General features: G+C 44.0%; 1 protein-coding gene across 1 annotated transcript in view; it reads right to left on the bottom strand.

Moving 5' to 3' along the window:
- The window catches only part of wdfy4 (WDFY family member 4), a 242,631-nt gene extending 229,548 nt beyond the window's left edge, over nt 1-13,083 (bottom strand). Inside the window, exons 1-4 of the mRNA XM_041176115.1 lie at nt 12,907-13,083; nt 11,703-12,010; nt 7,666-7,786; nt 1,559-1,668 (exon numbers count right to left, since the gene is read on the bottom strand). Of these exons, the coding sequence (XP_041032049.1) occupies nt 1,559-1,668; nt 7,666-7,786; nt 11,703-11,957 (486 nt within the window). The 5' untranslated portion in view covers nt 11,958-12,010; nt 12,907-13,083. The remainder of the gene's footprint in view (nt 1-1,558; nt 1,669-7,665; nt 7,787-11,702; nt 12,011-12,906) is intronic.
- Nucleotides 13,084-16,040: the final 2,957 nt, after the last annotated feature.

The following is a 16,040-nucleotide window of genomic DNA, read 5'->3' as shown; positions in this document are numbered from 1 at the left end:
CACCTTTTCTATCTCCTGGTGTATCTTGTGCCCCGCATCCTGACTACTGTTTGGAGGCCTGTACATAACTCCCATTATGATTTTTTTACCTTTGCAGTTGCTCAACTCTACCCACACAGATTCTACATCATCTGACCCTACATCATTTCTTGCTATTGATTTAATTTCATTTCTTACTAACAAAGCAACCCCACCCCCTCTGCTAACCTGCCTATCTTTTCGATAGGATGTATATCCTTGGATATTTAGCTCCCAGTCCTGATCCCCTTGCAGCCATGTTTCTGTGATGCCCACCACATCATACCTGCCAATTTCAATCTGCGCCACAAGCTCATTTACCTTATTTTGTATACTGCGTGCATTCAGATACAACACATTCAGTTCTGCATTTCCCATCCCCTTTCTCATTGTCGTCCCTTTATCTGATTATTACTGCTTGACTGCTTCCACAGCCTATCATTATCAGATCTGTAAATCCAAGTGGTCATAAAGCGATTAGTTGCCTTGATGTGTGGCTATAAATACAAATATTTGTTTTTGCAAAGGATTAAGCACTTGAAAGGATTTAAATGTATTGAATGGACTTTTATCAATGAGAGTTTTTTTTTAGGAAAAATAATGATGTTTGTATTAAATACTTAAATCATTATTTTATTTAATCTCAGCAGGTCTCCTGAGGTCTACTCATGATAGATATTGGTTGAATTGGCATGGAGGGTGCAAAGACAAAGGGTGTAGGTGAGGGAAATGGGTAGGCATTAAATTGGCAAAGGGACTATAAAGGGCCATGGGGATGAGTGGGGAGGCCATGGGTTGCATAAGTTGGCACTTAGTTGGCATGTGGGTTATAAGAGGCCATTGAGGGTGGGTAGGGTGGCATAGGTTGGTATGGAGGGTATGAAGATCTGTGGGGGATGGGTAGAGAGGCATAGGTTTGCAAAAAGCTGAGTGTGGGTGAGGGAATGTTAGCTTGGATGAGGCACGGGGAGTGGGTTGGGGGTTGACAGTGTGTGAGAGGTGAGGTCTAGAGGGCCTATCTGCTTTTATCTCAACTGGGGCAAAGTCCCAGGGCACCCAGACGGGCCTTTTAAACAGACCTTCTCGGCACTCGTCAGCTCCTGTGCTGCCTCCATACTGTCACCGGGGCAGTATACCTGACTCCAGCATGCACCTGCCCTTCCCCACTTGGAACACATATCCACTTGGTGGGGCCTTTTTCTCCAGAGACAAGTGCCCTAGGAATTTTCCCAACCTCAGGAGTGAAACTCCAGGCCCTTGAAACCTAACATTGTCAGTGCAAACACTGAGGTCTCTCCCAAAAGATGCAAAAGGTGCTCTATTGCTCACCACTAATCAATGTAGTATTATAACACCAAATAAACTGGGTCACCATGCGAACCTGAAAGGCAAACAGTAGTCCTACCTGTTATGGAATTTCACAGAAGCAAACCAGTCCAGCATGAATCACCACCATAAGGATTATTTCTAATATGATTTCCTCATGTGTTAACTACTGATTGACACCTAAATAAGTACCCAAGTTTACTTTTTTACTTACCGAGTCAGCTGCTGCTAATAGATGAATTGTTCTTAATAACTGCCACCCCTCGCTGCTTCCTGTATCTCGATTCCATTGGAGGAAGTCCTCAACAATGGATCGTGCTTCATCTGTGACAAGAGTATCAGAAAATTAGCTCTATTTTTAATTATTAAACAACATATCACTTGAATGAACATCTTGTAAATGTGGTGCCCTTCTCAAAAACAATGCACTCTCACCTTATTATATGGGAATAGGAGGCTTTATAAATTTCTCTATTTAAGAAAGGGATCGTAAAAATTTCCCAAATGCTGATTAAGTCAACGTTGATATGATGCTAGTTTTTAAACCAACTTACACGGTTTCAGGTTTTAAGACAGGTGGGCTGTCACCTGATCACTTTTTCAGTAGCCCAGATAAAGGGCTCACCAGGATCAATGTTATTAACCTACAATACAATGGCCACTTGTTTCTCTTTGGACATTGATAAGCAGCCAAGGGAAGCTGCCAGTCATTAATTTGTGGTGATTCCTAGACCTTGACAGGCTGCTGTAAACACTATCGTAATTGTAGCTCCCGTTGCCCTGCTCTCTGCTAACAGGCTTCACTTTAAGGGTATTGAGGTAAATCAACTCAATTGGGGTACAGTGTTGTGTCTAATTCTGGGCACCGCACTCTAGGATGGATGTGAAGGCTGTGGAGAGGGTGCAGAAAGATTGTGAGAATGCTTTCAGAGAGCTTCGATTACATGGATGGCTGGAGTTGCTCTCCTTACAGCAGAGAAGATTGAGAGGGGATTTGATAGGTGTGTTCAAAATCATGAGGGGTCTGGACGGAACAGGTAGAGAGAAACTGTTCCCATTGGCGGAAAGCTCGAAAACCAGAGGACACAAATTTAAAGAGGTTGACAAAAGAAGCAAAGATGCCATGGGGGAAAAGCTTTTTATAATTACACAGCAAGTGCTCACACTATGTAATGTAGTGTCTGAGAGGGTGCGACGGAGGCAGATTCAATTATGTCTTCCAAAAGGGAACTGGATAAGCATCTGAAGAGAAAATAATTGCAGGGATATGGCGGAAGGCAGGGGAGTGGGATTAGCTAAATTGTTCTTGCAGAGGGCCAGCACAGGCTTGATGGGGTGAATGACCTCATTCTGCGCTGTAAGATTCTATGAGTACCGGCTGTTCAAGAAGAAATCAAAAATGGCACAGAAAGCAAACTCATTCACGGTTGTCCCATGTCCTAGGGCTTTGAACTAGTTGGCTTCACTATTCAGTCCTTTCCCCACAGAAAGCACATACCATTCCCTTGGTACGAAATACCACGATAACAGGTTGCAATCAATGAAAACGGGAAGGTATATAGAACTTGGAGGCTCTGGTGCTAAGATGCCAACAGAATCATAGATTTCCATAGATGAGTACACAGTCTAACCCTTGCTTGACAAGTGATTAGTGCCGTTGGTGGAGGTTTAAACTAATTTGGCAGGGGGCTGGGATATGGAGTGGAGGTATAGTAGGGGGTGATGTACAGACAAGTATAGAAGAAAAACCAAGTCAGTCTGGAAGACAAACCATATATAGTCAAGTTACAGCACAAAGGCAAGGCTGTATGGCATTTATTTTAATGCCACGAGTCTTGAAAATGAGGCAGATGAGTTGATGGTGTTGATTAACACATGGGGATATGATATCATTGCTATCATGGAGTCGTGGTTGAGGGAGGGGCAGGACTGGCAGCTCAATATTCTGTGGTCTAGAATCCACAGGCGAGACGGGGAGGTTGACTGGGGTCAGTGTTAAAGAGGAGGTGGTGTCGCAATATTGATCAAGGAGTCAATTGCCGCAATAAGGAGGGATGATACCTTAGAAGATTTCTCAAATTGAGGTCATATGGGTAGAACTTAAAAACAAAAAGGGGACAATCACCTTGCTGGGAGTGTACTATAGACCCTCAAACAGTCACGGGGAGATAGAGGGGCAGGTAGGCAGGCAATATTAACTAGGATAGACAAAGTGTGAAAAGCTTAGAGGGGGCAGAATTCTTAAATGTATCCATGAAAGCTTTTTAAGTCAGCACGTTGAACATCCTACAAGAGAAGGGGTGGTGCTGGACCTAATTTTAGGGAATGAAGCCGGGCAAGTGGTATAAGTGTCAGTGGGGGAGCATTTCGGTGAAAGTGACCATAACTCAGTAAGATTTAAGGTAGTTATAGAAAAGGACAAATAAAGGTTCTGAATTGGGAGAAGGTCGATTTTAATACGATAAGACAGGATCTGGCCAAAGTGGACTGGGAGAAGCTATTTGTAGGAAAATCTACATCAGAGCAGTGGGAGTCATTCAAAAAAGAAATAGTGAGATTGCAGGGCCAACACATTCCTGTGAAGGTGAAAGGTGGGACCAACAAGTCTAGAGAACCCTAGATGATGAAGAATGTACAGGATTAGATAAGGTAAAAAGGGAAGCTTATGGTAGATACCAAGGGCTCAAAACAATGGAAGCCCTAGAGGAGTATAGAAAGTGTAGGGGGTCTCTCAAAAAAGAAATTAGGAGGGCGAAAAGTGGGCATGTAAAAACACTGGCAGGTAAAATAAAGGAAAATCCTAAGGCGTTTTACAAGTATATTAGAGGGAATGAGATAACCAGGGAAAGAGTAGGACCCATTAGAAACCAAAGTGGCAATCTGTGTGAGGAACCAGAAGAAATAGGTGAGGTTTTAAATGAGTATTTTGCATCTGTATTCACTATAGAGAAGGACAATGTAGTTATAGTAATCAGGGAGGGGGACTGTGATATACTTGAACAAATTAGCATTGAGGAGGAGGTTTTAGCGGGCTTAAAAGTGGATAAATCCCCAGGCCCAATGAGATGTATCCCAGGCTGCTGTGGGAGACAAGGGAGGAGATTGCAGGGGCCCTGACATTAATTTTCAAATCCTCTCTGGCCACAGGAGAGGTGCCAGAGGACTGAAGGGCAGCTAATGCGGTACCATTAGACAAGAAGGGTGGTAGGGATAAACCAGGGAACTATAGGCCAGTGAATCTAACATCAATGGCAGGGAAACTTTGGAAAAAATTCTGAGGGACATAATTAATCTGCACTTGGAGAGGCAGGGATTAATCAGGGATAGTCAGCATGGCTTTGTCAGGGGGAGATCATGTCTAACAAATTTGATTGAATTTTTGAGGAGGTGACTAGATTTGCAGATGAGGATAGTGCAGTTGTTGTAGACTACATGGACGTCAGTAAGGCTTTTGACAAGGTCTCACATGGGAGTCTGGTCAAGAAGGGAAGAAACCATGGGATCCAAGGCAATTTGGCAAATTGGATCCAAAATTGGCTTAGTGGCAGGAGGCAGAGGGTGATGGTCGAAATTTGTTTTTGTGACTGGAAGCCTGTGTTCAGTAGCGCACTGCAGAGTTCGGTGCTGGGTCCCTTGCTGTTTGTAGTATACATTAATGATCTAGACATGAATGTAAGAGGTATGATCAGTAAGTTCGCAGATGACACGAAAATTGTTGATGTGGTAAATAGCGAGGAGGAAAGGCTTAGACTACAGGATGATATAGATGAGCTGGTCAGATGGGCAGAACACTGGCAAATGGAATTTAATCCTGAAAAGTGTAAGGTGATGCATTTTGGGAGGACTAACAAGGCAAGGGAATACATGATGAATAGTAGGACCCTAGGAAGTACAGAGGGACCTTGATGTGCATGTCCTTAGATCCTTGAAGGTAGCGGGACAGGTAGAAAAGGTGGTTAAGAAGGCATAAGGGATACTTGCCTTTATTATTTGAGGTACAATAGCAAGGAGGTTATGATGGAGCTGTGTAAAGTGTTAGTCAGGCCATATCTGGAGTATTGTGAACATTTCTGGTCGCCACCCTATAGGAAGGATGCGATTGCACAGGAGAGGGTGCAGAGGAGATTCACCAGGATGTTGCCTGGGCTGCACGTGCTGGCTTAAAAAGCTTTCCTGAATACATTTGAGAATTCAGCTATGAAGAGAGACTGGATAGTCTGGGGTTGTTTTTTTTACAGCAGAGAAGGCTGAGGAGGGACCTGATTGAGGTGTACAAAATTATGAAGAGCATAGATAGGGTAGATAGGAAGAAACCTTTTCCCGTAGTGGAGGGGTCAATAACCAGGGGTTATAGATTTAAGGTAAGAGGCAGGGGGTTTAGAGGGGATTGGAGGAAAGATTTTTTCACCCAGAGGGTGGGAGGGTATCTGGGACTCACTGCCTGAAAGGTTGGTAGAGGCAGGAACCCTCACAACATTTAAGAAGAGTTCGGATGAACACTTGAAATTCCATAGCATACAGGGCTATGGGCCAAGTGCTGGAAAATGGGATTAGAGTAGAGAGGGGCTTGATGATCAGTGCAGACACAATGGGCCAAAGGGCCTTTTAAAATGGCAGAGCTGTTCATGAGAGAGTTCCACATTCAGGACAAGCAGTGTGTGTGCCAACTGTTCATATGCTTTTTAGATTGAATTGTAGCATTTGAGCAGCAACCGCAGTGACTTGTGCACCCTCCAGTAAAGATGGAGATGCGGCTTAAGAACCAACAAAGTTCAATTGCTGCCCTGATGATGACCACAACAATAACAAAAACGTGTATGAAGATTGTATCTTCAATACAGTAACCCCTCCTAGGCACTTCACAGGATCTTCAATACAGTAACCCCTCCTAGGCACTTCACAGGATCTTCAATACAGTAACCCCTCCTAGGCACTTCACAGGATCTTCAATAAAGTAACCCCTCCTAGGCACTTCACAGGATCTTCAATACAGTAACCCCTCCTAGGCACTTCACAGGATCTTCAATACAGTAACCCCTCCTAGGCACTTCACAGGATCTTCAATACAGTAACCCCTCCTAAGCACTTCACAGGATCTTCAATACAGTAACCCCTCCTAGGCACTTCACAGGATCTTCAATACAGTAACCCCTCCTAGGCACTTCACAGGATCTTCAATACAGTAACCCCTCCTAGGCACTTCACAGGATCTTCAATACAGTAACCCCTCCTAAGCACTTCACAGGATCTTCAATACAGTAACCCCTCCTAGGCACTTCACAGGATCTTCAATACAGTAACCCCTCCTAGGCACTTCACAGGATCTTCAATACAGTAACCCCTCCTAAGCACTTCACAAGATCTTCAATACAGTAACCCCTCCTAAGCACTTCACAGGATCTTCAATACAGTAACCCCTCCTAGGCACTTCACAGGATCTTCAATACAGTAACCCCTCCTAAGCACTTCACAGGATCTTCAATACAGTAACCACTCCTAGGCACTTCACAGGATCTTCAATACAGTAACCCCTCCTAAGCACTTCACAGGATCTTCAATACAGTAACCCCTCCTAGGCACTTCACAGGATCTTCAATACAGTAACCCCTCCTAAGCACTTCACAGGATCTTCAATACAGTAACCCCTCCTAAGCACTTCACAGGATCTTCAATACAATAACCCCTCCTAGGCACTTCACAGGATCTTCAATACAGTAACCCCTCCTAGGCACTACACAGGATCTTCAATACAGTAACCCCTCCTAAGCACTTCACAGGATCTTCAATACAGTAACCCCTCCTAGGCACTTCACAGGATCTTCAATACAGTAACCCCTCCTAGGCACTTCACAGGATCTTCAATACAGTAACCCCTCCTAAGCACTTCACAGGATCTTCAATACAGTAACCCCTCCTAAGCACTTCACAGGATCTTCAATACAGTAACCCCTCCTAGGCACTTCACAGGATCTTCAATACAGTAACCCCTCCTAGGCACTTCACAGGATCTTCAATACAGTAACCCCTCCTAAGCACTTCACAGGAACACTATCCTGAGCCAGGTAAGGAGGGATTAGGACAGGTGACCACAAGTTTTGTCAAAAAGGGAAGTTTAAGGAGTGTCTTAAGGGCGGAGAGAGATGCAGAGAGGTTTAGGGAGGGAATTTAGGGCCGAGATGACTGAAGGCAAGGCAGCCACTCGTTCATCCAAAATTGGAACTTGGGATCAAACAAGTCACTCCCGCCAAAACATGCACATAGATAATCTGAGAATCAGTAGAGCCTAAACATTTGCAAACTAGTTCATTAAATCATAGTTACCTCCTTCTTTCCCAGCGAGTTTCTGTTTGAGTGTCTGCACCATTACTTTGGAGGCTTCAACCGAAAATGGCAAGATGCACAGGGGCATCGTCATCCAATTACTTGAGTCATGGTCAAAGGCCTGCAATGATGGATAATAATAATAATAGAAGCATTACAGAACGCCTTCCGCTACCGGGTTCAATGCACTGCAGTTCAAACGGGTGATGAATCTAAGTTTACAGCTGTGATCCTAAACCTCAAAGTTTAAGACAGTCACGTTAGAAGGTACCCAGCAGGTCGGGCAGCATGAGTGAGTATTTCAGGTCTGACAAAAGGTCGTTGACCTGGAACATTGGGCGGGATTTTCCGGTACTGCCGAAAGTCAATAGGCTTTTGGCTGCCTCTCCAAATTTTCCATTCCCGTCTGTGACACTCTGCGGCATGCGGAGGCCCAGAAAATCCCAGCCACCATCTCTGTTTCTCTCTCCACAAACGCTGTCTGACTTGCTGAGTATGGCCAGCCTTTTCTTCACGTATTTCAGGTTTCCAGCATCCATGGCATTTTGCCTTGTTAAAAGATGCTGTTGTTGCATGGCACCAGAATAATAGTGCGACACTAAGTGGCACTATTCTAGAACATGCTGTGCTTTAGTGGGTGTGGAAAATCCATTGCCAGTCCAATGCCAGAAAAGTTGGTAACCAGAGGACACAGAGTTAAAGTAAGTGACAAGGGGAGAGGAGGTGAGGAGAGCCTTTTTCACGCAGTAAGTTGTTATAATCTGGAATATCCTGTTTGATGCAAGGTGGAAGCAGATTACAGGGCCACGGGGAAAAAATAGGAAAGCGGAACTAATTGGATAGTTCTGTCAAGGGCTAACACAAACACAATGGGCTGAATGGCCTCCTGTGTTGCCTCATTCTATGATTCTATGGAAAAAAAAAACACCGGAGTTTCAGGGCAGATTCACGTTGTGTTGGCTCCAGTGTAACAGCGGGTACTTTCAAAATACTAACTCTGATGAAAGAGACACCCTGACCCCACTTCATTCCATTGGCTGGCAGTCCAACAGAATGAGGTCAAAGTCACAGAAAGGAGACTTCACACACTGTGGGTTTTAGCCTCAGCCACTAGTCTGTGTACACATGATGCCATTCAGCTTGTGTCAGCTTGAGTATAACAGAGTATCCTGGGTTACAATGCAGCAGAAGGGAGGAAGGTTTGCATTTTTCACAAAGTAATGTAGGAAAATGCAGCAGCCAATCTGCACACAGGGAACTCCCACAGACCGCAATGTGATCACGACCTGGTAACCTGCTTTTTGTGATGTTGATCGAGGGATAAATATTGGCCAGGACACTTGGATGGCTTCATTACTCTTCTTCGAAATAGTGCCATGGGATCTTATACGTCTGCCTGAAAGAGCAGACAGGGCCTCGCTTTAGCGGCTGCTGCAAAAGATGAGATCTTGGAAAATGCAGCACTCCCCCACTACTGTACTGGAATATCAGCCGAGGTTCTTATGTTCCAGTCCTGGAGAGGGACTTGAGAGGCTAGAGTGCTACCAACTGAGCCACAGCGGACACACCAAGGGGTTCCTAGCCACACCTCCAGACGATCTATGAGAATTAGAACACAATGCTTGGTCATGCTGGCTCCTTAAGCACCAGCATCATAACACTGTCACTTACCTTAGTTGGGCATGGCATGACTCAAAGCCACTAATAACATGATTCTGCCACGAACCATTCACCAAATGTAATGATGCAATGAAAAGCTGTGCACGAATTTGCCAGTAACCAACAAACTTGACAATAGCAACTGCAAACACTAATCTTTCATCAATCATGAAGTTATGAGTAGACTTGGCAGCCAGTATGTAACTTTTCAGCTGTTAGTATTAAAATAGAATCAAAGCAAAATAAAAATGACCCCATAATGAACCCATAGAACTGTCAGTACTGTGGGAAAAGAGGAAATAGCAACAGATGTCTCGATAGATTTCAAGACCCCAACCTACTCCGGAGATTCAGGTGATGATTTCAAACCTGACAGCCTTCATTCTTGTTATTATTGCTGGATCTGAGCTTCTCCAGTAGATTACTGCCTCGTAATCGCTCTCTAGAAACCTACGGCTCTTTATTACTTTCTTACTGCTATTTTGAAAGCAAAATTAATTTAGGAACATAGGACTTAGGTGCAGGAGTAGGCCATTCAGCCCTTCTAGGCTGCTCCACCATTCAATAAGATTGTGGCTGATCTGGTTGTGGTGTCAACTCCACTTTCCAGTGGAGAAAGCCTTCTGGTGCTGATGGTTTCCATATGGGTGAGTAGGCGGGTCACAGTTGTGCATAGTGACACAGCCACTGTCTGAATCCGTTTGCGCATCATCCCATACAGCGAAAGGCGTGATGGGCTCACTACCTAACTCAAGCACACGTCAGAGGGCAGCAACTGGGTTATGCATTAAAGAACTCTCTCCCCCCTGTATCTTTAATCCTAAATAAGAGCTCTTTGTCAAATATTGTTTGGCTGAATTATCCCTTCTTGCTCCGAAGCTGCTGACTCGTGCTCAGGTATGGTTTTACAGGTGCATCTGCTACAGTGTGCAGGTGACCATTCTTAAAGCTAAAGCTTAAGGCAGTGAGTGTGGGTTGGTCTTCAATTGCAAGGGCATCATAGTGAATGCAACCTCCTTGACAGTACCAACATTCCAGCAGGAAACTCTCAATAATGACAAGGAGTAAAAAACAGGCAGGTTAATCTTTTCCTCACCATAGCTCATCCAACATTCCCAGCTCTGCCTGGGCTGAGATCAGCTAACCTAGCACAGATTCGATATCAAACCTGGAACCATCTAGTTTATATTGATCTGTACCTTCGCGCACAGTACAATCCCTCACTTAGAATCACTAAGCAAGCTCGGGCAGTATACTCCCTGTTGAAAAATGCTGGAAATACTCAGCGGGTTGGAAAGCATCTGTGAAGAGAGAGACAGAGTTGATGTTTCGCATCAATGGCTTGTCATCTGAAGCCATTGACCTGAAACTTTAACACTGTTTCTCTCTTCACAGTTGCTTTCCAACCTGCTGAGTGTTTCCAGCACTTTCTGTTTTTCATTCATTCCAGGGCATAGTATTTATATTGACACACACACACATACGTAACACACACATTTATACATATTTCTGTAGGATTATACATATACAAATACGCACACAGACATATGCAGACATACGCACACAGACATATGCACACAGACATATGCAGACATACGCACACAGACATATGCACACAGACATATGCAGACATATGCACACAGACATATGCATACAGACATATGCAGACATATGCACACAGACATATGCAGACATACACACAGACATATGCACACAGACATACGCACAGACATATGCACACAGACATATGCATACAGACATATGCAGACATATGCACACAGACATATGCATACAGACATATGCAGACATATGCATACAGACATATGCAGACATATGCACACAGACATATGCAGACATACACACAGACATATGCACACAGACATACGCACAGACATATGCACACAGACATATGCATACAGACATATGCAGACATATGCACACAGACATATGCAGACATATGCACACAGACATATGCATACAGACATATGCACACAGACATATGCAGACATACACACAGACATATGCACACAGACTTATGCAGACATACGCACAGACATATGCACACAGAGATACAGACATATGCACACAGACTTATGCAGAAATACGCAGACATATGCACACAGACATATGCACAGACATATGTACACAGACATATGCACACAGACTTTTGCAGACATACATACACAGACATATGCACACAGACATATGCATCCATGGAACCGATTGAGTTCAATCAGAAAGATATAAAGACAATAATTTCGTCATTCCTCAGCTTCCTCTTGTAAAACTTCCCTTAATACCAAGTGCAAACTGGTGATTATTTTTTTGCCCACTGCCTTATGAAAATGGAAGGCACGATGCCAAAAGAAAACGTGCACCTGCAGGAAGAGAGAGACGAGCCCATTCCACCTTTTCTGTTTCTCTTCCTGCGCGAAATGTGGAAGCGAGTGGAGATACTCAGAGAACTGCCTTTCCAGACATTCCAGAGCTGTGGCATTGGTCTTCTGATGCTCCTTGGTTTCCACGGGCTGGCTCGCTGCCTTTCCGCCCCCTGCCGGTGGAGAGGCGTCTTTACATTGTGACGGGCTGACGCGTCCCACCAGCTGTTTCAACCTGTCCATACTTTTTTCCATCTTCTCCAAGTTCTCGCTTCCCACAGCAAGAGACAAAGTATTTATATTCCAATCTGTGTACAAAAGCATAAAAAAACACCAGATTTCGCCACAAAATAGGAAACAGACCATCCAAAGAAGGATTTACATTTATACGGCACCTTTCATAACCTCAGAATGTCTCAAGCCGTTTTACAATCGAGTTGTACTAACTGATGCAATGTAGGAAACTAGTTCAGTGGCAAACAAAAAGTTGGTTTCCTATTTGATGGCTCATTGCTCGCTGGGGCAGTTGTCCATCAGGAAATTGGACACCCTCACATGATCTCCCCGCAACCCAGGATTTTCCTCCCTCCTGCGATACATCATCCACTCTCCCATAACTTTCTTCTCACCAGTGAATTTCCTCTCTTTACTTCCCTTTTTTTTTGGATTTCCCATTTTGTGCCATTGGATTAGCTATAACGGTTGCGTTGTGGGGGTTCCCAGCACCTGTTCCCTCCCTTCATGTGTAAACCCCGCAGAGGACTTTAAATTGACTTTGAACATATTAAGTCACACCAGCCCTATTAAATTCATCAATAATCATTTACTTGCAAGCCACATATAATGTGACAAGTTACATTGCAATAAAACAGAGGATAAATAACTAAAAACAAATCTAATGCGTAAAACCACTTTTTCTAGATTACAAAAGGTCTGAAACTCAGCAATAATAGTGCAAAAATAAAATTACAAAGGTATATTTCATTCTGCGTTTAAGTAAGATTTGTTTCTGGAACCGCAACTGCCAAGTTTAGTAAAAGAATCTTCACCTACACAGTGGGATGCAACTCTTTCGAGTACAAACCTGTTTCCATCTGTTTCGGATGAAGTTACATTGTTTCATAGTTTCCCATTGTGAGTATAATCGCATCGTTCGCCCGGTGCAGAGCAGGACCACAAGACCCACAGCAGGAAGGGAACTTACCTGACTGTAGGAACTGCTCACAGTAGATTCAAAATCCCCTCTGGCTTCCAGTGTCTACACACGTTGCCCTTCTCCAAACGCGTGGCTTCATATCCCTCTCAAATCACAAAATTGACAGTGCGATCTTCACCCAAACACCACGAAAACTTATTTGCCTCATCCTGCAGCCTGGTCTTCGGCCAGTGAATCACCATCTGGGACCCAAGTCACGCGGGCTCGCTTCCTGATAAAAGGAGAAGTAGATGGAATGTGGGCTGGCGTTAAATTATAACCCAGTGACTGAGCTTTGCAGAAGTTCCTTTGAGCAAATGATTATCGAATCACTGCTCTCCGCGATTACCACCTTCAGTTGTATCGCAGTATGAGATTTACATCTACATGTAATGATAGGGGGACATCAGAAAACGCTGATGGGAGGCTGGTAACCAGAGAACACAGATAACTGGCAAGTCAGAGGCGCGGGAGGAAGGATAGGAGGGGATTTTTTGAAATTCATTTATACGATCTTAAGGTCTGGAATGCACTACGTGCAATGGCGACGGGAGCAGACTCCATGCTAACTTTCAAAAGGGAACAGGGCATAGAGTTGAAAAGGAGACATTTGTAGGGAAGGAACTGGGGAGAGGGACAAATTGGACAGATGCTTTAAAGGGCCGACAAAGACATGATGGGCCAAGCGGCCTCCTCCTGTGTTCTACGATTAAGTTAAAATGTCAAAACTGCTCCACAGGTCCTTCAAATTGAAAGACCACACTTAATCCCTAAGGCAGTAAATCATAAGCAAGGCTTGGACTGCATTTGGAAACGAAAAATAAACGAAATTGAAGAGGGTGCCTTGTTTTTTAAACTTTAGTGGTGAGGAGAAGTGAGTTTTGAGACTGTCAGTGGCTGAGGGGAACATGGGGGGAACAGAAACGAGGCACAATTCATATGGCCTCTTGGGAAAGTACATTTCTGAATGTTACAGGTTCAGTTTCGCTGCAGCAAAATTCTCCTTTATCGAAAAAAAACCTTGAGTTCCTGTTTCCTCTTCATAATTATTAACACACCAACAAATTTTGTATTGTCAGATACCATACATTTAATGTCACCTACCTCCTTTGCATTAGCAGATCATTAACTACTAAGAAAAACTTCACTCCATAGATCTATATATATATATGTAATTCATACTGGTCCTAGCTATATTTGTTTAGTATCATTTTTGTTGAGTAGATTTTTTTCAAAGTCATAATAATACTCAACTTAATGGCCCAACGGCCTTGGCTCCACTTCAAGTGTAGTCATAGAGGCCAAAAAAAGGCCCAGGCACAAGCACTGGTCTATGCTGTGCCATAAAGCTGAGGTGTGGGTTATCTGAACTCAGCCAGTTTGGGAGAAGGAGCGCTACAATTAACCTCAGCTCCCCCTGGGTTAGGAAGGAGAAAAATCATCCAAGGTTCCTGCTTCTGATTGTCATCTGGTGACTTGTGTGGGCATTGGGTGTAAATAAAACTGGATGTGATTCTCCCACCAGAACTAAATGGTGACATAAGAGGGCAACTGGTACCCTCAAAGATGGATTCAGACAAGGGGTGAGCCTAAGGAAGAGATGGGAGGAGAATAGAAGGAAAAAAATAAGAAAACAAAGACAGACTTTCATTTCTGTAGCGCCTTTCACAACCCCAGGATATCCCAAAGTGCTTTACAGTCAACAAAGTACCTTTGAAGTACAATAATGTTGCAATGTAGGAAAGGCAGTATTTGTGCACAGCAAGGTCCCAGAAATAGCAATGAGAAAATGATCAGATCATCTGTTTTGGTGATATTGGTTAAGCATAAGTATTGACCAGGGCTCTGAAGAGTTTCCTCGCTCTTCTTCAGAATAACAGCCATGGGATCTTTGTTATCCACCTGAGACAGCTAATGGGGCATTAGTTTAACCTCACATCTGGAAGATGGCACCTGCAAGCATCCTTCTACTGAACCAAGGTGTGAACCTGGATTCTGTGCTCAAGTTTCTGGAGTGGGGATTGAACCACAACCTTCTGACTCAGAGGCAAGAGTGCTACCCACTGAACCATGGCTGACACCCCAAGGGAAACAATGTCTATTGGGAATCCAACACACAACCATGGTCAAGGCATAGGATGATATGTTTCCCACTCTCCTCTTAAGGTTAACAGTTTTCTAAAGTGTCAACTTTTAGTGCAGAGACTGCACTAAATATTGGTTAAAAAAAAACATCCACACTAAAAAATAATTAAGCTGCTGCTACAGCCGTTAATTGGCTAGCCAACGTGAAATTGCAGTCGGAGCCCGATCGCGAGCGACAGTTGGTTTCACGGCCGTTCCTGGACCCGCCGACCACAGCCGCCTGACGAGGGGCAAATCCTCCCCTATATGTTTCAACACCCTGGCGGATTTTTCTCCAAGGTCACACACAGCAGTGTCCTGGAGGTTGATCTTCAATTCCTGAAGACTGCAGGCCAATCCTGGCGGGTTGACAACACCAGGAGGGAGATAGCAAATGTGTTAGTCAAGATGCTGTGCCTTTCATTGCCAAGAAGAGACAGGTGAAGGACAGAGGTCAATGGGACACAAACCATATTTACTGGAAATTCATCTCTCCTCTTTTAATTTTGTTGCAGCATTGAAAGCTCTGTTTCTGGCAAACCCATGGGAGTTATTAGCACAGATAGCTATGGCCTGATTACTCTTGACCCCAAAGTGGCCTTCCTTATCCCAGGAATGAGCTGCTCTGTACACCAGCCGCAAAGAACATAGTTTCCAATGGAGAATGCACCAGTGATGATGACTGTCAGTCACCATCACTGGTGCATTCTCCGTGGCAATGCCACTTGCCAACCAATCAGCACTCTCTTCACACTCACTATAAATCGTGTAATCCCTTTATATTGGTATTCTTGCAGAGTGTCCTGATGAGTGCAAGACAAAAAGCTTCGACATGTCTCTTTTTTTCTGCAATACTCAAGTTCTGTCCTACCAAATGACTATTTTTATACCTCAGACAATAATACTTCTTAAAGGGACATGGCCTTCAGGGGTCGGGGGTGGGGGGGAAGATGCTAGCCAATTTTTTTGGTTGCACATCATCACAAAATGTTGCAAATGACCCTGAAGCAGATGATTAA

The sequence above is a fragment of the Carcharodon carcharias genome, chromosome 28 (assembly GCF_017639515.1).
Source record: "Carcharodon carcharias isolate sCarCar2 chromosome 28, sCarCar2.pri, whole genome shotgun sequence".
Classification (NCBI taxonomy): domain Eukaryota; kingdom Metazoa; phylum Chordata; class Chondrichthyes; order Lamniformes; family Lamnidae; genus Carcharodon; species Carcharodon carcharias.
The sequence above is the reverse complement of the archived record's forward strand: the minus strand, read 5'-3'. Positions and strand labels throughout refer to the sequence as shown.